The 26653-nt window shown below is 34.9% G+C and overlaps 1 protein-coding gene across 1 annotated transcript in view; it reads right to left on the minus strand.

Moving 5' to 3' along the window:
• Nucleotides 1–24731, minus strand: part of LOC149783005 (uncharacterized) — a 33190-nt gene extending 8459 nt beyond the window's left edge. The window contains exons 1-6 of the mRNA XM_089934574.1: nucleotides 23996–24731; nucleotides 22334–22505; nucleotides 17257–17825; nucleotides 11500–11575; nucleotides 9213–9270; nucleotides 7477–7592 (exon numbers count right to left, since the gene is read on the minus strand). Coding sequence (XP_089790700.1) covers nucleotides 7477–7592; nucleotides 9213–9270; nucleotides 11500–11575; nucleotides 17257–17825; nucleotides 22334–22469 — 955 coding nt within the window. The 5' untranslated portion in view covers nucleotides 22470–22505; nucleotides 23996–24731. The remainder of the gene's footprint in view (nucleotides 1–7476; nucleotides 7593–9212; nucleotides 9271–11499; nucleotides 11576–17256; nucleotides 17826–22333; nucleotides 22506–23995) is intronic.
• Between the last annotated feature and the right edge of the window lie 1922 nt (nucleotides 24732–26653).

Here is a 26653-nt window from a genome sequence, read left to right on the forward strand (position 1 = left end):
GAAGGGACAGGCGATCATTCCTTCACTTGACTAGATTCAAACTTACCATATGTTTCTGGAGGGTCTAATCTAAGTATGCCACCAATGAACAGGAAGACAAATCAGTTGATTAGTTTAGTGAAGGCCCAAGGACTTGTGTTCAAGACAAAAGGGAGAGTATACATCTGAGAAAGTATTCCTCAGTATGCAAAGTGAGAAAATCTCCATAAGGATGGATGGATGGAAACATGAAAATATGCATGTCAGGTCAAGACTGATACCACACTCATTTGGATGGATGGTGAGGCAGAAAGATCTTGTTTCCATTTTGAATTTCAGTGGGAGTATGTATTGATTTAATTGACTCAGACTGAGGATTGGCCTCAGTTTGCCATTGTCTTTCCAGACCAGAAAAAGCCTGGATTAGAACCCTGGAGGATACCAAACAATTTCCATCACCTGCTTCCTGATGAGAATCCTGATCTCTTACTGCCAAAATGCATCCATTACTGAGTCAGACTGTACTTTCATCAAAAATGGGAAGGATGAAAGGGGAGAGGAAGGGGAAAATGAGATCTGAAGCCTTTTTGAAATGATTTGGATCTCCCACATGCTTTGTGAAAGATCAATACAAATCTGTTTGAAGTGCAAAGGTATGGCACCCACCAATTGTCTGTGGGTGGTTGGGGAGATCAGTGAGTGAATGAGACAAGGGTAGAGGCTTGGGGGTAGAGAAACTTTGTCTCCTACCCCCTATATAAGACTTTCTCCAAGATTGATTAGCATGTTGTCTCTGTATGTAGCGTTTAGATCAAGGATGATTTTGGGAGTGTAAACAATCCCATATTTTTAATCTCAGCTTATCACGTCTTTGAGGATGGGTCAGAGAGGGTTCACAAGGTGATGGTGACAGCACAGACATGAAAACGCAGTTCTTGAGATGCCTGCCTCTAAACATCTTCTATCTTGCCACTGAATAGTAAAGGTGAACTGAAGAAAGTCATCTGCATGGTTAATACAGGATGTGGCTTGAGTAAGGTAGACTGTAAATAAGTCAGTGAAAGCATTTGAAGAGTAAATAATGAAACAAATAAAACCACACTGCACTTAATACAATGACACACACACACACATATTCATTTACACACACACTTGCATACATCAAAAACATTGTCATACACTTACAGAAAAATCTTACAACATTAACTGACATTTCTCTCACACCCTTACATTCAATGTCATGTAAAATAATTTAATTAAAACTAATAATAATAAGATGAAGGAATCAGCTGTAGTTTGCAATTAAGGTATCAATAGCTTTTTGTCAGAGACACTGTACATTAAGACAATGCGTGTCTGCAACAGGCTTTAAAAAAAGTCCGATTCTGAGCTGTTCACGATTTTGTACTCACACCAGTATTGAATGCTTATTTGTCATTGTAGCATGCCTAGATAAAACATGAGCCTACTTGTAATGCAAGAGCAATTGTGGATCCCCTTTTTTCATTTCCAAATTTCTCTTAACTACAGAAAATGCCAAAAATAGATTATTATTTACTCAACATTGAAAAACTGAAATTGGTCAATGAATGCTTGGCATATTGTGAGTTTTGTTAAGGCAGATAGTATACACAATTTTGAAATCATAGCTGAAAAGGTCGCTTCCTTCCTCTGGATAATTCATGATCAATAAAAACTTCCCATACTCAGGGCATAAATATCTTAAGAATATGTAATTTTGAGCAATATCACACTGCCTTAATGTGCGACTATATTTGATATTACAGAAAATTATGAATTCTTAATACATTAATTCTCCAAGTATGGGAAATTACTAATGATTTTGAAATTTTAAGTTCATTTATGTTTGCTTATGATGGATACACATGGCTTAAGACTGAAGGACAGGCAGCTCAACCTTAACTTGTGAAGGAATTTGTAAGTACTGCCTGTCAACTGGATTGAAATAAAAAGTCTGCTTTCAATTTACTAACTTTATTTGACTTCTTAAGCTCTAACACCCATTATTATGAAAATCCATTATACAAACATTTATGTAAAACAAGGCAGATAACTGAATGTTATCAATGATATGGTCAATATTCATGGAGTCCATTTGCTCATGAGTGATCATGGGAGAGGTGCAATTATTTATCCGACTGACACTGAGTCTGACTAATTCTTCAAACATAATTGGAGAATGAGTTTTAATTGCCATGTTTAGTATGACTCAAGCTGCATTTTGAGATGTTTTTTTAGTCTTTCAGTATAACCATAATTAGTTTTCCCACAGATGGACAGATCCATAACCAAGAAGAGGAAGAATATAGCTACTAACATTCTCATGGAATATACTTGCAGAGGTTAAAAAAACCTTCTTTTGTAGAAATACCAATCAGAAGTAATTGACATGATTATTCCACTACCAGCTGTTTTGTATATAAATGGCCAAGAGTTTATAATTTGTCACATCTGTATGAATTTCTTCATCAATCAGTAACCATAGGTCTCCATTTCTCACAAGTTTTTGTCTAGAACTAACTGTCATGCATGAAGTTTTAGATTTATTTTTCACCATTTTGTTCATTTCACACCACTTCACAGTTAGCTTAAATCCTTCTGCAAGCTGATCACACAAATATCTGGAAAATCTGTATACACTGCTGTTCCATCAGCAAAGAAATTGGAATCACACTTTTGCACATAAACTTAAAGATCATTAATGAATAATAAGAATAGAATTATTCCTAATATAGAGCCTTGAGGTACACCACATGTAAAAGGTTTGTTATGTGAGCTAATGATGTTGACAGATTAAACAGCAGTTAAACCAAGTTAGAACAAAAGAGAAAAACATGTATAAATGTATTTTTGTAGCCGAATCAACTTATCAACAAAGTCAAAAGCTTTTTTTAAAATGAAGGTAAACTGGTAAATAGCTCCAACTATAACATTAAGGGGAGATAAGTATCCACATTTTCCATCTGGATAGTATGGAAGCCAAACTACAATTCTGGGACAGGATATATCCTATGGAGCATTCCAACAAGCTTTATCATTCAGTCTAACACAGGATTTCTACCTGGTTTCAATAAATGACACATCCTTAGGATTTCCATCCCAAACAATTCTAGCAGTGCATGTCTTATGAATTGCTTCTTTCAAGTTTCTTCAAAACTGACTTAACCATTCCAGTGAAAAAGTTGAAAGTAGGTTTACCACCTGGATGCTGTGGAAGCCACATTGTTGCATAGTGAATGATCCCAAACTTAATTCTGGTACAAGTCCAAGAAAAAATTCCTACACCATTGTGAGAGGAGCCACCCTATACACAGAGAAGCCACCCTAAACACACAGAGGACCCACCCTATATACAGAACTGACAGAGCATAACCATAAAACATTCCTACCAAGTTCAATTTAAAAATATTGACTCTGCCATCCTGGAAAGAAATTAAACACAGATTTTTCATAACATTGTTTTGGAAGCTACACCAATGCCAAAGGAGTCATTCCCACAAACCAAAACCAATCCTAACAGAGCCTGTCCTATGAAACACTCCTACCAAATTGGATAAATTTTCCTACCTGATGGTAATTTTTCCATAGCAAATAGATGGAATAGTTTCTGTACAATAGTATAGAAACTATTCCATCTATTTGCTATGGAAAAATTACCAGTGCTGAGGGAGACACCTTTGACACAGCATATCCTAACAAATGTTTCTACCATGTGTGAACGAAATTGGATGAGCCATTCTTGAGAAGTTAAAATTTGGATGCAATGATTCATTCACCTCTGCTGGGAGAGACACTTCAGATTATTTAAGCAAACATTCCTACCAGGTCTGATAAAAATGGCTCAGCCATTCTAGTGAAGAGGTTAAAAATAGGTTCTCTATTTGGTTGCTATCGAAGCCACACAATGGATGGGTGATGCAATCAATGTCAATGCACATTGGATACAGGGACATACCATAAAATCATTTAGCCTAATGGCAAAGTGAATTTAAAGAAACTTCAACAAGTGCAAAAATCAAAACAAAAAGCATGAAATTTGACTGAGTAATCTAATCAAGGAAAGAAAACATGCCTATCATATTTCATTTATATACCATATTTGATGGTAGATTGAACTCATCAAACATCATTTCAGGCCTTTATGGTGATGGAGACTGAACTCATCAAACACATCATCTCAGGCCTTTATGGTGATGGTAGACTGAACTCATCAAACAAATCATCTCAGGCCTTTATGGTGATGGTAGATTGAACTCATCAAGCACATCATCTAAGGCCTTTATGGAGAACTTTGAAGATAGCTAGTTAATGTCATATCTGATTTACCTGAACCACCCAAATTAAAACATGGCTGTGCACTAAGTAAATCAACAAAATGTAGGCTTAAATTGGTAAGGTCCAAGATTTTAATCTTTGTTGCTAACTCAGTAAATAGCCAGATATCTCGTGTCTGCAAAATTTGAATATATTGTTCCACTGTATTACACTTTAATGTTTTTTCTAGTTGATGAAAGGTCCGCTTTTGCAAATGAGATATGCAAAATATGGCTGAACTGAAACTTCCAGTGGTTTAAAGCAGAAATGAAAATAGCAAATGTTCATGGGTGATGCATAGACTTCAGATACTTGACTCGTGATACACAATGAATCAGGTCAATATCTTGGATGCAGGTCAATATCATGGATGCATGTCAATATCATGGATGCAGTGCAATATCATGGACACAGTACAATATCATGGATGCATGTCAATATCATGGATGCAGTGCAATATCATGGACACAGTACAATATCATGGATGCATGTCAATATCATGGATGCAGTGCAATATCATGGATACAGGTTAATATCATGGATGGGGTGCAATATCATGGATGGGGTGCAATATCATGGATGGGAAGCAATATCATGGATGCAGTGCAATATCATGGATGCAGTGCAATATCATGGATGCAGTTCAATATCATGGATGCAGTGCAATATGGATGCAGTGCAATATCGTGGATGCAGTTCAATATCATGGATGCATGTCAATATCATGGACACAGCACAATATCTTCGATGCAGGTCAATATCATGGATGCATGTCAGTATCATGGATGCAGGGCAATATCATGGACACAGTACAATATCATGGATGCATGTCAATATCATGGATGCAGTGCAATATCATGGATACAGGTTAATATCATGGATGGGGTGCAATATCATGGATGGGGTGCAATATCATGGATGCGAAGCAATATCATGGATGCAGTGCAATATCATGGATGCAGTTCAATATCATGGATGCAGTGCAATATGGATGCAGTGCAATATCGTGGATGCAGTTCAATATCATGGATGCAGGACAATATCATGGATGCAGGGCAATATCATGGATGTGGTGCAATATCATGGATACAGGTCAATATCATGAATGCAGGGCAATATCTTGGATGCATGTCAATATCATGGATGCAGTGCAATATCATGGATGCATGTCAATATCATGGACACAGTACAATATCATGGATGCAGGTCAATATCATGGATGCAGTGCAATATCATGGATGCAGGGCAATATCATGGACACAGTACAATATCATGGATGCAGTGCAATATCATGGATACAGGTTAATATCATGTATGCAGGGCATTATCATGGATGCAGGGCAATATTATGGATGGGGTGCAATATCATGGATGGGAAGCAATATCTTGGATGCAGGGCAATATCATGGATGCAGTGCAATGTCATGGATGCAGTTCAATATCATGGATGCAGTTCAATATCATGGATACAGGGCAATATCATGGATGCAGTGCAATATCATGGACATAGTATAATATCATGGATGCAGGTCAATATCATGGATGCAGATCAGTATCATAAATGCAGGTCAATATCTTGGATGCAGGTCAATATCATGGATGCAGGTCAATATCATGGATGCAGTGCAATATCATGGACACTGTACAATATCAAGGATGCATGTCAATATCATGGATGCAGGTCAATATCATGGATGCAGTGCAATATCATGGACACTGTACAATATCAAGGATGCATGTCAATATCATGGATGCAGGTAAATATCATGGATGCAGGTCAATATCATGGACACAGTACAATATCATGGATGCAGGTCAATATCATGGATGCAGTGCAATATCATGGACACTGTACAATATCATGGATGCAGGTCAATATCATGGATGCAGTGCAATATCATGGATGCAGGTCAATATCATGGACACTGTACAATATCATGGATGTGGTGCAATATCATGGACACTGTACAATATCATGGATGCAGGTCAATATCATGGATGCAGGTCAATATCATGGATGCAGTGCAATATCATGGACACTGTACAATATCATGGATGCAGGTCAATATCATGGATGCAGGTCAATATCATGGACACTGTACAATATCATGGATGCAGGTCAATATCATGGATGCAAGTCAATATCATGGACACAGTACAATATCATGGATGCAGGTCAATATCATGGATGTGGTGCAATATAATGGATGCAGGGCAATATCATGGATGTGGTGCAATATAATGGATGCAGGGCAATATCATGGATGCAGGTCAATATCATGGATGCAGGGCAATATCTTGGATGCAGGTCAATATCATGGATGCAGGTCAATATCATGGATGCAGCACAATATCATGGATGCAGGGCAATATCTTGGATGCAGGTCAATATCATGGATGCAGTGCAATATCATGGATGTAGGGCAATATCAGGGATGCAGGAAAATATCAGGGAAGCTGGGCAATACCTTGAAGTCAATGGTCTTACAACCTGATGAACTTGTAAAATGTATAGACAGAATATTCCACTGATACACATCTTTACTAGCCAAGATTCTGGTAACCCTATCTACACCTTGGCAGATCGAATATTGGTGCTTTGTCCTAGCGACATCTACTGGATTTCATGTGTCACCTCCCTTACATTGTAATGCCAACTAACCAATAGCATGGTGCATTGTACATCAGCAGAAAACTGTGGAGGCAATTGACCTAATAAGGATACTTTGTAAGTTTAACATCAAAAGTATGACTATGTACCAGAAGGAAGCCATTACTGGTATATATGAGTAAAAGGTATTTTTGCAAACAAAGACCGGCACTGAAAAATTGCTTTTATATCTGTCCATTCAAGTTGTGTGCTCCCTTTGTCTCAGTCGCGTAGGAACAGTGTTTAAATTTGAACAACTTCATTTTGATTGGAAGCAGTGGTTTACTGCCACATCCAATGAAATTCACAGACCCAAAGCACAAAAATATCTGCTTGATATGCCAAGGTGTAGATAAGGTTATCAGAGCCATGGCTAGCAAAGATGACTCATACATAGCTAACCAAGATATCATGTTCAAGCAATATTTGGTTGCTACAACTAAGGCAATTTAGTTTTTGTATCTATCTAATCATATAGGCTAGTTATAAATAAAAGTAAACAGCCAACTCACTGATAAATCCTGGGTGATATGTACAAGCTTTATCAGAGTTTTTCTTCAAACTCTTAAAAGGTTTGAGACAGCACAGACAATGTCCAGCCTGAAGAACTGGGCCCTTGTTTTTCGTCCTGTAATTAAGAGAGTTATCGATTTTTCATCATCAACCTTTTGACTTTCATTCACTAACACACATATTTTAACACACTATAATTCTATACAATATATAGGGTGCCATAGTCCTGACACACCCTCCAACATGTAAAAAGGTTGCTAATCAGGGCTCTGACTGATTTCTGTGCTGAGTTAGAAACCAAAAGGTTCTAGTTCAAATCCTACCACTGGATGAGCCCAGATCAGATACTTCAGTGCATCTTCTGGAAAGGCACTTTACTCCATACTTAACTAAAATAACCTACTTGTGTTGTTGTGCCGTAAAACACCAATCAAACCAAACTATCTTGGGAAAAGAACAAAAAAAAATAATGCAAATAAAATCAGTGTCCAGAATACTACATGTTTAATGATGCCTTATTTTTCTGAAGAAACAATTATGCCTCAGATATTGACAAGAAGGGTTAATTTGTGGAAAAAGTCTCAGATATCGACAAGCAGGGTTAATTTGTGGAAAAAGTCTCAGATATTGACAAGCAGGGTTAATTTATGACAAAAAGTCTCAGATATTGACAAGCAGGGTTAATTTGTGACAAAAGTCTCAGATATTGACAAGCAGGGTTAATTTGTGACAAAAAGTCTCAGATATCAACAAGCAGGGTTAATTTGTGGCAAAAAAGTCTCAGATATTGACAAGCAGGGTTAATTTGTGGCAAAAGGTCTCAGATATTGACAAGCAGGGTTAATTTGTGACAAAAGTCTCAGATATTGATAAGCAGGGTTAATTTGTGACAAAAAGTCTCAGATATCGACAAGCAGGGTTAATTTGTGGCAAAAAGTCTCAGATATTGACAAGCAGGGTTAATTTGTGGCAGAAAGTCTCAGATATTGACAAGCAGGGTTAATTTGTGACAAAAGTCTCAGATATTGACAAGCTGGGTTAATTTGTGACAAAAAGTCTCAGATATCGACAAGCAGGGTTAATTTGTGGCAAAAAGTCTGAGATATTGACAAGTAAGGTTAATTTGTGGCAAAAAGTCTCAGATATTGACAAGCTGGGTTAATTTGTGACAGAAAGTCTCAGATATCAACAAGCAGGGTTAATTTGTGGCAAAAAGTCTCAGATATTGACAAGCAGGGTTAATTTGTGACAAAAAGTCTCAGATATCAACAAGCAGGGTTAATTTGTGGCAAAAAGTCTCAGATATTGACAAGCAGGGTTAATTTGTGGCAAAACGTCTTAGAAGTGTAATCTGATAACTACTCTACTTATAATTTACAAAATTTCAAAACTTGCAATGAGCATGTCATTATGGATTAAGATATTTATACCAATGACCGTCCTAAAGAGTTGAACTATTTGCCCAATATTTGTGCCCTTCATGGCAACTAACATAGAAGACAAAAACAATAATTTATGTTGTGATATCATACATTATGTGAGTTGCTAATTTTGATGTATCTAGTCTTCCACAAAAACTTGAAAACATATTAATTTAACTCCAATTATTTCTTTAAAAAAAACACTTACAAATGTAATCATCAAAATCTACTGCAATTTCATGAAAAATTAAAAGCAGTAAAAGTAGTCCATTGTCTTAAAGCAACAGCAGCATGTTTTATTTCATCCATCTTACTTTCTTTGGCTTGCTGCAACCTTCTTGCCAAAATCATCCGTAAGGATCCCCTTCTTATCTACAAAGAAAATTAAAGTCTTCTGAAATGTAAATGTGATGTAAGCACTTCATGTCATGTTAAGAAATAATATAATAATTTCATTTGCTGTAAATTCATTTATGTTAGCGGGTGTTGATTTTGTGGTTTTGTTAAAGATTACATTTTCATCCATACATAAATTCATGATTCAAAAAAAGATTCTATTCTTTTCACTGGTTCATTCATTTTTGTAAGAATAATAAAATCCAATATTTAAAGGTCACTGGCCATACTCCATAATTTTTCAAAAATAGTTATACTCGCACAAAAAGATTAAAAAATTATCAAGTGTAAAGAAGAAATAATAATTTAATTACTTGAAATATAAGTATAAAACACTGTTACTTCCCCTTAGCTACAATTTCCCTCCTATAGAGTATGCCAACCGGAAATGATGTTCATTTATCCCCACAAGATTAAGTACATGTACATGCTTCTTGTTGTCGAAAAATAAAACAACATAAACTAAAGATAGGGAACATTTAGATGAAACTATAGAAAACAAATTTACTGTTCAACCTTATATTGATGTGTGTGGACGAAACTCTACATTGTGACGCTTTCAAAATTGTTCAACTGTTTCAAATTATTTTTAAAATTCCCATTAATACAGGTAAAAAGGAATCAATGCTGGCTTCCCTACAATGGCCAGCTTTTATTTAAAAAAGAAATCAGCACACTTAAAAGAATTCAAAGCCAGTTTCTGGGGTTGGCTTGCTTTGTAATAAAATAACCTTTATATCTGATATCCTGTCGTTAAGTTTAAGCAGTGAGTTTACTGCTCACTGCCAGTTGTGTTTATTCATCACTTAGGCTTCTGTTTGTTTGCCATATGTAATCATAATTGATGCTTGCAGGGTAAATAGTATGCACAGCAATAACTTGCTTTAATAATACTTTTGTAACCCATGCTAGTGAAAAGATTATCATTTACACTCACAGAGTATGTATTTTAAAATAATAATTTTTATTTGCAAGATACCATTATATAGTTAACCTGGATACAACAAAATCTTGGTCATTTTGCACCTTATAAGTTATCATGCTTGAATGGAAGGTGCCTTCCAGCAATCAGGTGATATTCTTGTCAGCTGACATCCGCTACATATATGGAGTTTGTGGAGATATATTTGTCTTTAATAAATTTTGCATGATAGAAAATGAAGGAATAAATAATAACAATGCAATGTTAGTTTCTTTCATTATTATTTCTTCAAACAAGTGTTTGCTTATCAACTTTATTGTACAGTGTTGGGGGAGGCATAAATTCAACATAAAATTATTTCCTTTCTTATTTGTATGGAATAATGGAGCAAATATGATTGACATACAGGTCAATCTGAATGACCTGTTGGTTTGACCATCTAGAGGAGTATTTGTGAGTAGATTGGTCAACAACAGAAATAGGTTTTGTCGTGAATTTATCATATACTCACATTATAACAGAATTATTTCACTGACATAAACCCTGCATGGAGCAATCACACAACTATATTTATTTATCCATTGAACCATGCCCTAATAACAATTTCAATTATTATCGAGATGGACAATCTTTACCTGTGACCTATCTTGGCTTTGCATATACATTTTTATACAAACCATTTGTATATAAACTTTCATAAAATTAATATCTCTGTCCATTATTATAGTTATATCAGTGTAGGATACAGTGAAATCCATAACCCTTAAATAGGTCACCTAAATATCATACTTTATTGAATTTACATGGTTACATTTTACATTAAAGTCTCCAACAATGGTTCATGCAACACTCAAGAAACTTGATCAGAGTATGAATCTCAACTGTATATGCGCTTAGCTGAAATAGGTCATTATGACCTATAATTCATTCAAAGTGACATTGGCTATGTTTTTTGTTAAACTTCAAAACCAAGGCTGTATATATGGTACCTGTGAATCCTGATGCAGAGATGCATCCACATGACTGCTATATGTACATTTTCATTTCGAGACAAGGTTACTATGATCTATATTTTATATATAGGTGGAATGTCCTTGTTTTTGACTGCAGCTGCCAAAATTCATTGCTCCTGTGTCCAATGTAAAACTTTAACAAAATATTATACATAATGAACTGATAATCTTTTGTCCAATCTACATTGTTTTAAGTTACATTGCATCATGTCACCAATATTAATTATACTGGTGTTAATAAAAAATGAATGAAACTCATTATTTACTTACGCAGTTCTGTACATTTATTATTAGCCATGTTAGCAAGGGACTGTAAGTATATTTTTCTTCTGTCGTCAGCTTGTTCCTAATGAATATACAAGAATATAAATTATGGCAACTTTCATATGATGTTAAGAGTATAAAATCTTAATATCAAATTGTTCTTCCAAATTTGTTTTAAAAGGTGACCAGTATTATGCATTAGTTGATTATCTATGCTGTTGGTTTACAAAGGAAGCTGAGTTACAGAGTGTCTGGTTCAGGAATCAATCAATCAATCTCTCTCTCTCTCTCTCTCTCACTTGTTTAAGCAAGATTCTATTAAAGAGACTGATGCTCTAATGGCTGAAAAGAATTTCCAGATATCCAGGGTAAAAGTCCATTTATACTAGCCGAGCATTAATATTCTTGTGGAACTCTGACATACCAAATTTGTTAGCAAAAATATTTTCTGACATGTCTATTAGTTAACATGTTCAGAAGGTGCATTTCAGTACAAAACAAAATTCTTGGTCATTACCTTTGAACCTTTGATCTTGAACCTGATATAATGGATAAAATACCAACAAACTTGTCTCAGACAGCATCAAAATACAGTGGATTCCTGTTAATTGGAACACATCAGGACTCAAACACTCTGACCCAATTAAGTGGCTGCCCCAATTATGTGGAGGAGTTAAAAAGATATACATGCACTGTCATTTTATATTAGTTTGATTACCTCTATAATTAAAATGAAGAAAACAAAGTTATCTAAGTGGCAAGATATTTTTCTAATATATGAACAAACCGATAAAATGATTAAACAAATCAATTCATACTTGCTTGTCTTATCATGATCATAAGTCACTTATTGTGCACAATCATTCCTATTCTTTCAGTTAACGTGATATTGACCTTTGACTCTGAGATCATTAGGCTTCATCCTTACTCTATGTGCAAGTCATCTGCAATGTTTGGTAATTGTAGATGGTGATGATCTCAGGTTACTGTGCAGACACCATTTTTATTCTGTCAGCTACAATGACCTTGACCTTTGAACCAGAATCCATACAGTTCTTGCTTTAAAAAAGTGCAAGCCTACCACAAGGATAGCCAGTTGTAGATTTCCTGTAAGATTTCAGCATCACATGTATAAATAATAAGCAAATTATTTACAGTAGATGTATTTAATCAAGAAATATTAAATTCTGAAAGGTGAACAACTGTACTGAACTCACCTATGTACAAGCCTTTTCCTAAGGATTGACTTGTCTGACAATAACTCAGCAATAAAAGAGACTCTAAGTGTATGTCTGAGGACCCTGGGTGGCTGACTGGTCCAAGGCAATTGTCATTTACAAATCTCAACTTTGACCACATGAGTTTGAGACTCAGCTTGACAAATGTGGGTATGTGAGAAAACTAGTCAGTGGCTTCCCATGGGTCAGTGGTTCTTCCTAAGATCTACCTGAGCTCTTCTGGCAGCTATTTTTAGCCCATCATGTGCTTAAAAAAGGTATTAAACCCCACGACAATAAAACAAAAAAACAAAGTGTATGTTTATTTTACATTATTTTGAATTTATAAGAATTTTGAATATAATTACTTTTGTGAGTTGTTTTATGCAAGTTTTCAGTACCAGATGTCAAAAACCAAGATCACTTATTTTTGTTTCTATTATGAAGATTTTGATTCAACTGGAACTGTGCATCATGTTATCAATAAAGCACAATGTTTACGAAGTCATCATACCTAGCAATTTTAGTTATGAAGGAAATTCTGTACCATTCTCAAAATAAAAGCTAAATGATTCAATTGCTAGAACTGACAAACATGTTTATTTAACGTCATTTTGAATTGGAAATTCTCATATATAACCATGTCAACATCTTACATCATGGGACCAATTAAATATCTTTTCAATTGTGGCATGGCTCCTGCAAATTCATATATATGTACGTGTGTATTTTTCTTGTACTTGAAAAAAAGAAAGTTTTTTCTTCTTAAAAGTATGAAAAATAAGGTGTAAAAAGTTCATGCCAGGATCACGCTTGGCTTCGATAATGTTGCAAATTGCAATTTATATTCCTTACTGGTGACAAAATACAGTATCTGACAATTTTTCCCCCAATATTAATGCCTGTTTAAATTTGTATAAACAACCTTGGGTTTAGAGTGAAGATATTAAGAGGCATCAAGAAAGGAAGCTGCAAACAGGATTTAAAATGCACTGGAATTCATCTATTGTTAGAAAAACAAATTCTTTGTTCATATTGACAAACCATCTTAACAGTGCATTGTAATATTGTAATCCGCTTCTTCTAACATCTGGCCTGAGTATTGTATGCTGTGAAATCTCTTAATTTTTTTAAAAACATTTCTGGAAGCAGAGATCAACAAGATGAGGCACATCTGATAATGGATCTTTTGGATGAAATAATGTCAGATTACCAGACACACACTAGTAATTAACATATTTATTTTGACTGACCTCTGTATGTGGATTGTAAGTAAAATTCCTCTTCTTTTCAAAGAATTAAAACCTTCAGAACACTCACATTTTTTCTGTAGTAATAGGACAAAACAAGATCTGTGTACTCATTGTATTTTTTAAACCAAACAAAATTCTGGCACTCTGCCGCCAGAAATGCCACGAAAAAACAAAACAAAAAACATCTATTTGTTGGTCTGTCTAAGCTACTGGTAATCAACCAACTTTTAAAGGCAGAAAAAGTAACCGCTACAATCGACCAAATGGCAGCTAATTCCTTTTGTTTTTAAAATATACCAAGAAAAAATAGTTTTGCTGAAATTTAAAAATAAAAACTGATCATCTTTGAAACACCAATCTATCTGTATAAATACCAAGCAAAAGAAGAAGAAAAAATTAGTCTCAGTCAATGGTTTACAATTATTTGATGTTGTCACCACAATAAGAAACAGACATCTGTTTGGTCCTCCAAAGCTGTCCTTTAGCGATAACGTCAATAAGACATGCACCCTTCATCAAATCAATAACAACAAATAACCTTTCATCAAAGGAAAGTCAGCATCAAACTTAAATAAAAGCAATAGAATCTTACAGACTGTTGCATTTCCAAAGTGACTGGAACACATTTATTGTGCCATGAAAGTTTAATTTTTGCAGGAAAAACAATTATGCTTACAGTCACTACCAATGGCAGCATAAAATAAAAATTAAATGTCCCATCTTTGGAAACCATAGATATATGGCAGTCAAGCTAATTGAAGATGGGGTATCTTGCAAAGATGTTTGTTAAACTTTCTAATTTGTTCAGATATAGATCAAAATGAGGACAACCATTTTTTAAAATAAATACATGTTATTTGTGTTGTTTACTGGGATGTGAATCATACATGAAGTTAATAACATGTGATCTATACTCGAATTCATGGATTTATTATGTACAAGTACAGTACTTAAGGGATTACACAAATGTAATTTGTCAATATCCAAGTGTTTTTCAGAGTTGTTTGTCTTCATTTAATCAAAAGCACATTGATTACTTGGATTTATGTCGTGTGCACCCAAAAGGGCATGTGCGATGGTCAAACACACATATTTTTACACCTGCTTTTATTACACACACACACATCTCCTGCCTGCCATATTTTAAGTAAATGCATCACTTTCTTCAGCTAACTGACTTGGTTAGTTACAACATGGTTTGGTCTATAACACGGTTGGGTTCTATGGACCCCAACTACCATGTTATAGCAGGGTCACACTGTAATAACAAAACAGTTGTCTCTCAAGTCAATTATTTCCATACAGGTAGTCCTGTAATAATAATAATAATAATGATGATGATGATGATGATGATGATGATGATAAAAATGTTATTATTATTTCATTTCTTCTTTTTCTTCTTATTCTTATTATTTATCTTATATATATATATACTACAAACCAGAAAGGTAAAATCAAGAAATGTACAAAATTTGACTAGGCCATTTAACTTAAAAAAGCAGGCAGCTTTTCATGAAGCCATTTTTCAGTATGTAAAAGGCCCCCTCCCCAAACCCTAGTGATAAAATTGTCCCTATTTATATTAATACTTTGACCTAGTTTCATCCCAGTGCCATATAGGTAGCATGTATGTTTGCTAGGATTATACTAAAATCTGCAACAACATAACAATTTGAATAAAATATAGAGAAACAACTAGTGTATTCCATCAGACCCAGACATTTTAATATAACATTTCTTTTATGTATTTTTTTAACATAGTAATTTTCCAACCTAAAGAGAAGGGATGGAAGACACTAATGATAATAATGGGTAAATTCTGCTCCTGTTTGGGAGGTTAATATGTATGATTTTTAATATCATCATCATTATTATTGATATTATTATTGATATTATTATTATTATTATTACAAGGATATGTGGTATCAGACCAGTGTATTTACTGCCATTCACCATGAGGACATGTGGTATTAGACCAGTGTCGTTACTGCCATTCACCAAGAGGACATGTGGTATCAGACCAGTGTATTTACTGCCATTCACCACAAAGACATGTAGTACCAGACCTGTGTATTTACTGCCATTCACCACAAAGACATGTAGTACCAGACCTGTGTATTTACTGCCATTCACCACAAAGATGTGTAGTATCAGACCTGTGCATTTACCGCCATTCACCATGAAGACATGTGGTATCAGACTTGTGTACTTACTGCCATTCACCACAAAGACATGTGGTATCAGACCAATGTCTTTACTGCCATTCACCAAGAGGACATGTGGTATCAGACCAGTGTATTTACTGCCATTCACCATGAGGACATGTGGTATCAGACCAGCATATTTACTGCCATTCACCAAGAGGACATGTGGTATCAGACCTGTGTATTTACTGCCATTCACCATAAGGATATGTGGTATCAGACCAGTGTATTTACTACCATTCACCATGAGGACATGGGGTATCAGACCAGTGTATTTACTGCCATTCACCATGAGGACATGTGGTATCAGACCAGTTTATTTACTGCCATTCACCATGAGGACATTTGGTATCAGACCAGTGTATTTACTGCCATTCACCAAGAGGACATGTGGTATCAGACCTGTGTATTTACTGCCATTCACCATGAGGACATGTGGTATCAGACCAGTGTATTTACTGCCATTCACAAAGAGGACATGTGGTAACAGACCTGTGTATTTACTGCCATTCACTAAAAGGACATGTAGTACCAGACCAGTGTATTTACTGCCATTCACCAAGAGGACATGTGGTATCAGACCAGTGTATTTACTGCCATTCACCACGAGGACATGTGGTATCAGACCAGTGTATTTACTGCCATTCACTAAGAGGACATGTAGTACCAGACCTATGTATTTACTGCCATTCACTTCAAGGATATGCAGAATCAGACGAACATTCTGTTCAATTGCTGATGGGCTGATTTTGTACTTGTTGTTTGGGTTTAACACTATTCGTAAGTGCAAGATAGGCTACACATGGCAGCCAGTATAATTGGTGGAGGAAGAGCCAGTATAATTGTTGGAGGAAGAGCCAGGAAAAATCCTTGTAAGAACCACCAACCAATGGGAAGCTACCAGCAGCTTTCTCACATACCCATGTTGGCCAAGCCTAAGACTCAAACCTACACAGATAGGGGTGAGATGGCAGTGATCAGTAAAGGTGTGTGCTTTAGACCACCTGGCCACACTTTTATTGACCCTCTTTCTTCATCAATGTTTTCATATTGTATCTGTCATGTACATAGCATTTTTTTCACTCTTACCTGGACTTTTATGGCAGCTGGTAGCAACTGGTTTGTAATGTCATGTAGACTCTCCAAATCATGGCACAGTACCCTTACAAATGTCTGTTTGATGCTATTATTTATGCTATCTAAATTCTTTGACTCTTCAAGTTCCAAAAAACACTTGTTCTTTGCACCAAACTGATTGAAATTTCCATTAATCTCTATCTGCAGAAGTTTCATGAGTCTTGGATACATGGGGAGACAAATTTCTTCTTTAATAGACATGGCTTTCTTCTTTTTCATAAAAAGCCTGGCCAAAATTTCTGGAGGAATCTTGTTTATATCTTTTTTCTTAAGAATCTTTTCACCCATGTTATGTATATTTGAAACAGCCTCCCTTGTAAGGTTATGGAAGTCTTTATTTTTGGTTTCAAACAAAATACATAGCAAGCGTTTTCTACTTTCATCGCAGATGCCATTCAGTGATGATCGAAGAAAATCTGCAAGAGTCTCAGGAAGAGTGGTTTCGTGAGCATCATGCATGATAACAATCTCTTGAAGGAAGACGAGCGCTCTCTTCACTTCATTTTCATCAAATGTCCTCTCTGAAAGAAAAAGAAATAAAACAAATAAAGAAATAAATGAATAAATAAATAAATACACTAGAAATTTCCAAGAACTGATGTTCCCATCTTCTTTGATGGACATACTGAGGAAAATGTAGTTTTGTGTAAGAAAGGACAATGTGATGATGAAGACTAGCAAATGATAAAATGAAAGTACGTTTGTGAAGAAATACATTACTGATGACAAGGAACACTGAAAACTAAACCCAGGTTAAAATTTAATCTATATAAAACTGCTCACAAATCTGTTACAAACCAAATGATTACTAGAGTTATTTTTAGTAACAAATGTATGTAGGTCTAATATTCAGTGGCCAATAATAATCATGGAAATTGTGTGGAAAAAAGTGTTTGGGTACACCACTGAGGCCATAGTTTCGCTAAACAATGCTGCAGGCTGAATTTCATTAAAACCAATCTCTACCAAGATGCAATTAACATAAATTTACTGATATCCAATTGGGATTATGGTAGTTACTACTCACACAGAAAAGTGGGCAACTAATCAGGAGACATAACTCTGATAGAGGTTACATACAGAGTTATGGACTCTTTAACACCAATAAATCAAGTTTAGCCAAGATCATTAAATTAAAGCAGTAGGAATTAGTTTCAACTCGATTGAAGGGAATTACAGTACTAAAACAAAAGTGGGTTGGTCTGACAATTAGGGACAAGCTAAATGATGCAGATTGTTGACAATATTAAAATACACATCAAATATATTTGAAATTCAATAATAATTAATAGTTGTTTTGCAGATTTTACAGTTCATGGGGCCAACATGTAGGACTATAACTCCATTAAATACTGATCTAGAATGCCTGTAACCAAACTCATCTAGGGTCTTCTCAATATCAAAATGTCATGCAAAGTTGGTTGAAATCCAATCATAAATACAGCAGCTGTGCAGAAATAAGAGTGGGTATGCCCATCTAATCAGGGGATATAACTCGATAAAATGATGCTGTAGATTGAGTGGGTATGATAATCATGAGTGGGTATGAAAATGGTGAGTGGGTATGATAATCATGAGTGGGTATGATAATCATGAGTGGGCATGATAATGAGTGGGTATGATAATCATTGGTGGGTATGGTAATCATGAGTATGGTAATCATGAATGTATGGTAATCATAAATGTGTGTGGTAATCATGAATGGCTCTGGTATTCATGAGTGGGTACGATAATCATGGGTGGGTATGGTAGTCATGAGTAGGTATGGTAAACATTCGGTATATCTCCAATAAATAATGACATAAAATGTTGACAATTAATGTCATTCAAAGATGTATCGATATAAAGCTGCATACAAAATTTTATTGAAATCCAGTAATATCAATAAAGTTAGTTATAGTCCAAGATTGAAGGTGGGATGGATGGATGGGTGGATTGATGGAAGAATGGACAGATCCAATTTAGTATCCACAATTAATAAACATCTATATTAACCCAAGCCAGTTTGGTCTGGACATTCCTGTGATGTATGCTGCAGAGAAATTTCAACTGAATTAATAATAAAACAACTTACAGGACAACCCTACATCATAAACTTCAGAGCAGTTTAGACTGAGTTGAGAATGAGCACTACACAGGACATTCCAGTATTATAAGCCTCCATGCAATTTTGACTCATTTGAGCATAAGCACTACACAGAACATTCCAGTTTTATGTCCCTCCAAGCAAGTCTGACTCATTTGAGCATGAGCACTGCACACAACATTCCAGCATTATATATTTCCAAGCAAGTTTGGCTCTGTTGAGCAGCAGTACTAAGCAGAACATTCATGCATTATATGCTTCAAAGCAATTTTTTTGATTGAACTGAGAAAGAACAGTAAAAGAACATTAATGTACTTTATGCTTCGGAGGAGGGATTTTTTATATACCTATTTTGAGCAGGAACACCACACAGGATATTCCTGCATTCTATGATTCAGAGCAATTTGATTTCAACTGCAATAAGTTTATGCTATGTGATTCTATTTTTTTTTACTGTGAGCCAATTTAATTCTTTAAGTAACTGCTGGGACAGTGCATGGATATCAGTTTATATAATTAATTTAGCATTTTGGAAACTTTATCAATTTCTTCTTTCATATGCTGCCCCAAATATTTTAAAGGAAGGCAATCATTAATTCTCCCAAACAGGTCAAGGTGGGATGAAATAAAGGATAAATAATTTCGTAGACATAAAGTTTTAAAATTTGTTAATTCTCTTCATGATCTGAATAGTGGGTTTTAAGAATATTGCTCTTTTTAAATGCTCCATTCTTAATGGGTCTGAGACAAGAGTGACCTGGAGTTTTTAATTTCATACTTTATAAAGGCAGCTGCCGTTATGCTCACTCCAAAATGATAGAGTAATCAAATTTAGGTCTGCTATTAATTTTTGGCTTCTTACCATGTGCCTTACCATTTCTAATTGCATCTATAAGGCACAATTACTTTCAAAAATGTCCAATGGGACAAAACAGAATTGGTTTGGTGCCTGCCCCTGGGGTCTTAAAATGAAGCTGCGAAGATCCACACTCTTTGAATTTATGTAATGGGGATGAAAGATAAATCCACTTTATCATCCAACAATGGTAAAATTAATGTTAAAGAATGTGGACATTTTTAGACGAGGACAACCTAACGGCATGACCCAGAACAAACTGGACTGAATGTTGCTCTCTGTGATGTCACAATGAAAGATGTGCATGTTGAAAAATTTTCACCAGATATCGTTATGATAGACCTAACATCCTATTTTCTTCATTCAGTTTAGTATATGGCCACCATTGTACAAGTCCATAATGATAAATAATTTTTGTTTGGAGGTTTTTCGAAGACATTTAACATTCAGAGAATTCAACAATAAGAACTGAATTGACTTTGCTTAAACTATATTAATACTAAATTTTAGAACAGCAATTAATATTTTTTTTAATTTGGTTAAATGTGCCTTTACGAACACAGTGTCATACTTTAGTAGAATTAACACTTCCACTATAAATGGTCCTCTACATTTAGAGCTGGGTACCATGAAAAATATTGTAACATGGTATACTGTGGTATTCTGAACATACTATATGTACCATGGTATACTGTGGTATTCTAAACATAGTGTGATACGTACCATGGTGTACTGTGGTATTCTGAACATACTATACGCACCAGGGTATCCTGTGGTATTCTGAACATACTGTGATAACTACCATGGTATACTGTGGTATTCTGAACATTCCGTGATATGTGCCAATATGTGCCATGGTATACTGTAGTATTCTGAATATACTATATGTACCATGGTATCCTGTGGTATTCTGAACATACTGTGATAACTACCATGGTATACTGTGGTATTCTGAACATACTGGGATATGTACCATAGTATACTGTAATTATATTAGGGTCCATCAATTTCATGCTCAGAAGCAAATGCCTGTCACTATTTAAAACATTTCTCTCTAGGGTTTTTTAAAAATATTTTTACTCTTGCTCTAATATATCAAAATAACACCTTATTATATTCACTATATTATTTGAAGTAGAATTTTTTTTAATTATCTTGAGATAAAAGAAGGTAAACTATCTCAACTAAAAAGAAGATCGCAGCAACCCACCACTACCAAAATTTCATGGTCAGGATCTTATGGTACATAAATTTGCTTTGTTTATGTTTATTGTTGTATACATTGTAATCTAAATACTGTAACTAAAGTGGAATAATAAAGTATACACTATAACTGGCATCCTGTAAAAGACATTGTGTTGATAGAGAGATTGTTGACAAATATATGAAATGTTGACACCGCAGCCTACAATCTACCAGCTACTTTACTGACATAATAGGCAGGGAAACTTTCTAGTTGGGTGCCAACACCCAGGCACAATATATATAAGAGAGATCCAGCAAACATAAACACACTTATTCAACAAAGGAAAAAATATAAATTACATCAAATTCAAATAGAAAAAGAAACTTAGGATTTAATGTATGCTAGTAAATAACTCAAAAATGACTTTTTTTTTTATTCAAAGCTTTTCCAAAACTTGAATTTGGCCCAAATATCTTTCACATCCCATCTAGCCACCATGTTGGCAAGTGACATGCATTAAACATGTGGCTGAAGGATAATAATATAATTATATTTGTAGCATTCAAAATTAATTTGTGACAAATACCACTGTTTTGTATAAAAAAATACATTTCTTATTTGTCACGAAAAATGAAAAATGCTGTTAATATTATTAATTTTCTCATAAGATTATACAGAAATTTCCATTTATTACTTAATTATGAAGACTAACAAATACTGGAACAATGAAATAATACTGTGGTATGTACCACTGGACAAAAATACCATGTTGGATCAGTAATACCATGCACCTTTATCTACATTGTCCCTAATGAGTACACATCCTAAAAATTTCATCAAGTGGGGCTGCGGAAGGCAGAATGATTGGAAGACAAAACAGGAGGGTCAGATATGGTCTTACCCTTTTTCCTGCATGAGCAGATGGCCATCGCTACTCTGTTGACGTATGGACGTGGTATCCATCGACATGCTTTTATTTCTCTAATCAGATGTTCAAACTGGAACCTGTCTTCATGGAAAAAGCAACCTGCAGCCATTTTGTATTCTGGTCAGCAAACTCTATGGTACCTACTCTGTAACAGATAAATATACATTATTTGGAATATCCAGAGGGTATTTCTTTTCCTTCTTCAATAGAAAACAATATATGCAAAAATGATGGTTTACCTCACATTTTTTTTTAAACTCATACTGTCCAATAGCATCATTAACGTCATTTCTTAACAGGACATGGACAACTTGACAGAGTGTTAGGGCTGGGATTCGACCAACAGATGTTTTCTGCATTTTCTTTTCTAGTCCAGTCATGTCAGAAAACAAAATGGCAGAGAACAACGTGTTGGTCAAGATTGGGATGACCTACTCTGTTGCAGTAAATACATTTTTGACAGTTTACAAATTATTTGACCTTGTCTGACCAGATGAGAATGGTATCAAGTCAAATTTCTTAAGCAAAAAGGGTAATGTGCACACAATGAAGCATCAATGGCATGATGTGAAATCGTGTATTATCACATTAAAATATAAGGATATATTTTTCACATGTCAAAATATGGAGAAAAAAAGAAATATGAAGGAAAAAACTAGATCATGCACTCCATTGAATTATCAAAATTATTTATATTGGAGTGTGTATATGATGTTATGTGATTTGGATTTGTAATGTAGCTTTAAAAAAATTTCAGTCATATCACTGAAATTTTTGAAGTGTGGCAATTTATAGTGATGTCTAGCATAGGAGCATCATGCTGCAGACATGTAGCTTCATGTCCCACCCATTCCCATTATCCCAACCCCAGGCCAACCAGGGCTAACACTAGCCTCTTAATACTGAGAGCCAAGCATGGCAGCTGAAAGTACCATTTTTAGAATTTTTTGGTATGACTCGGCCAGTGTTTGAACCTGCAACCTATTGCATCTGATGCAGCTTCTCTAACAGTGTAGGCCATCAGAGCGGTATATTTCTGTAGGAAAATACAGTAATTCACGGCATAACATAAATAAATCAATATATTTATTGTATGCGAAAATATATGAATTTTGATAAAATACGAATAATTTTTCAACATTAATTCTTTATTTCATATTGAAACATATAATAAAAGTAATCATGTAGATATAGCAACAACATCTGTTGAATAAAGCATTGCTTGATCTCTTCTTTGGCTTCACAGTAGTGGGAGTTTAGCAATTTCTAATACATGTATTAATATTACATGATATTAACCTAAACCTTTTTTGGCAAGGATCAAGATTTTAATTAATTGGCAAACAATCAATTAATTTAGTATCTTTGTATGTAAGTTGTGCAAATAACACATACTCCATATTATGTCCGACAGAATTGGAACTTTGATATCACTGTTAAAACTACTATTTGTGGCATCTAAATTTAATTCTGCTTGGCAAGGCACTTTCAGACCTGTATGTATTACATCCAGTGCCGCTATACAGTAACTGTGAAGATATTGTATTAACCAATTTTGACAATTGTAATGCTCGAGACGTTTTATATGTAACGTAATTTGAAAATACATGTAATTCAAGCACACTCAATGCTTACCTTCTTGTTGGTTGAATATCGATCAGTAAATTCGAGCCTTCAGTCAAACTGTAACTAAAAACAGTCGTTCCAGGCAGGATTTTATGAATGTTTAATTTAAACAACGTCAGCATGTTTAAAAATAAACGTAACTGCAGCGAGACAAGAGAGTTCGAAACTGGTGCAATGTCTGTGAAATAATTACATGCTAGATCATTGACCATATTCAATTCAGAACATTCTGGACTTCTGGCTCCTTTATATGTATACAAAAGTTGACGAGCGAGTAAATAAGTACTGAAATTATACCATGAATATCACGTGGGAACTATATTAACTGAGGAAAAGTTAATTTGTATACACCATATCCAACCACAGGTGCTCGACGCGAGCTTGATGTTCAAAAAGATAACAATAACCTGAAGGAAAAAAAAATCATACCGAGTGACAAAATTACCTAACATCACAGGGACTCGTATCGTTGCTTACAATTTACCTGTCTTACATGTACTATTTAACGGCAATCACTTATTGTATAGTACAAGTATGACAGGTAAATTTTAAGCGACGATACGAGCCCCTGTGTGTATCCAACTAACAAATTCCTGTGCACAACATATAATCAATGACTTCAGACATATATATTCTAATTATGTTAAGTTAATAATCAAATTGCCAGTCATTAAGATGCAATTTGTTAATGGGTTGAAACATTATTTTGGTAGTCAGCATTAACTGGGAGCCCGATAGCACCCACTTTTCTAAAGAAGCCCGCTCTTAGGGACCGACCATTTTAGATATTATTGTGGAGAAGGGGGTGAGTGGGTTGATTTTTATGGTGGAATCTGCACTGTAATAAGTACCGAAAGTATTCATGCATTCATTTATAGGAATAATTGTTTCTGTATCAATTATATTTATACAAAATAAGTATTGAGACAAATGAATATATATCCTTGTTAAAAGAAATGAAGACTCCCCCTCCCACTGACAAGGAAATGTTTTTGGTTACCGATTTTCATTGCTTATGTCCTAAAGCTCTGGACTGATTTCATCATACTGAATCGCTATGAAACAGACAATTCACTCGCCTTTTACATTAGGGTCAAGGTCACTGTCATTTGTGTTTAGGTTCTGTTTAATATTTGTTTTCAATTTTTTTTTGTGTGTTTGCTTGTATCTCCAAAACTCCTCCAGGGATTTTCTTTATGCCATGCATACGTCATTATGGAGCTGAGAAAATTCATTAAGTTACAGGCACACTTGACTTTGGAAGTAAATATTTCAGGTACAGAAAATTTGTGTAACTTGTGTAATTTTCTACCTTTATTTCATGGATTCGTTGTTTTATCGGAAAATACGGTTTTTCATTACATTAATTAAATTATAATGAAGCAAAGACAATTCATTATGCGACATTAAACTCGGACTACGAGAGAGAGATCATACTTTTAAATTAAGATTACAAATGAACCTGAAGAAAGCATGAATTGATGTTTCTAAAGTAGTAAAAATGGTTGATGTATATAACCTAAAGTGGTACAGATAGTTTATGTTAACGTGGTAACAATGGTTGATGCCTATCCTAAAGTTGTAATAATGGTTGATGTCTATCCTAAAGTGGCAATAATGGTTGATGTCTATCCTAAAATGGTAATAATGGGTAATGTCTATCCTAAAGTGGCAATAAAGGTTGATATCTATTCTAAAGTGGCAATAATGGTTGATGTCTATCCTAAAGTGGCAATAATGGTTGATGTCTATCTTAAATTGGCAATAATGGTTGATGTCTATCCTAAAATGGTAATAATGGATAATGTCTATCCTAAAGTGTCAATAAAGGTTGATGTCTATTCTAAAGTGGCAATAATGGTTGATGTCTATTCTAAAGTGATAATAATGGTTGATGTCTATTCTAAAGTGGCAATAATGGTTGATGTCTATCTTAAAGTGGCAATAATGGTTGATGCTTATCCTAAAGTGGCAATAATGGTTGATGTCTATTCTAAAGTGGCAATAATGGTTGATGTCTATTCTAAAGTGGCAATAATGATTGATGTCTATTCCAAAGTGGCAATAATGGTTGATGTCTGTCTTAAAGTGGTAATAATGGCTGATGTATATCTTAAAGTAGTAATAATGGTTTATGTATTGGTAAATATTGCCAGGTGTAAATCCTGCCACAACCGAAATATGTTGTCTGTTTGGGATGGGGAAGATAATTTTAAATCTGCAACGCTTACCTGTCCATAATTTTTTGTGTCAAAATCGTTGTCCGTTAGACGTGAATATATCCTCCCATAGAGTGGAGAATTGTAGATAAGACAAGGTCCACTCGTGTACCTCGCATGCTAATGCGAAGAATTTGCCATTTTCATTGACGACATTACCCCATGACATCAGAGCGAGGGAGGAGGGCATTCAGCAATAGCGATGAGTAAGTATTTTGTAATTAAAATTAGTTTTACCAGCCCCCCCCCCCCCCTTTTTAATAGCAGTAATGTCTTTCCCGTCGCTACTGCTCTGCTGAATTTGTAATTTAGGACGGTTAAGCTCGTGTATTAAACTGAAATTTGAATTTAAAAAAAAAACATAAAAATAGAGTGTACTTTTCATCCGTGGGAGAGATCCGTTTCACAAACTGTTCGTGTCTCTCTGGGTCTCAAGTTGTGTTCCAAC

The sequence above is a fragment of the Sinohyriopsis cumingii genome, chromosome 15 (assembly GCF_028554795.1).
Source record: "Sinohyriopsis cumingii isolate HCF-2022 chromosome 15, ASM2855479v2, whole genome shotgun sequence".
Lineage (NCBI taxonomy): Eukaryota > Metazoa > Mollusca > Bivalvia > Unionida > Unionidae > Sinohyriopsis > Sinohyriopsis cumingii.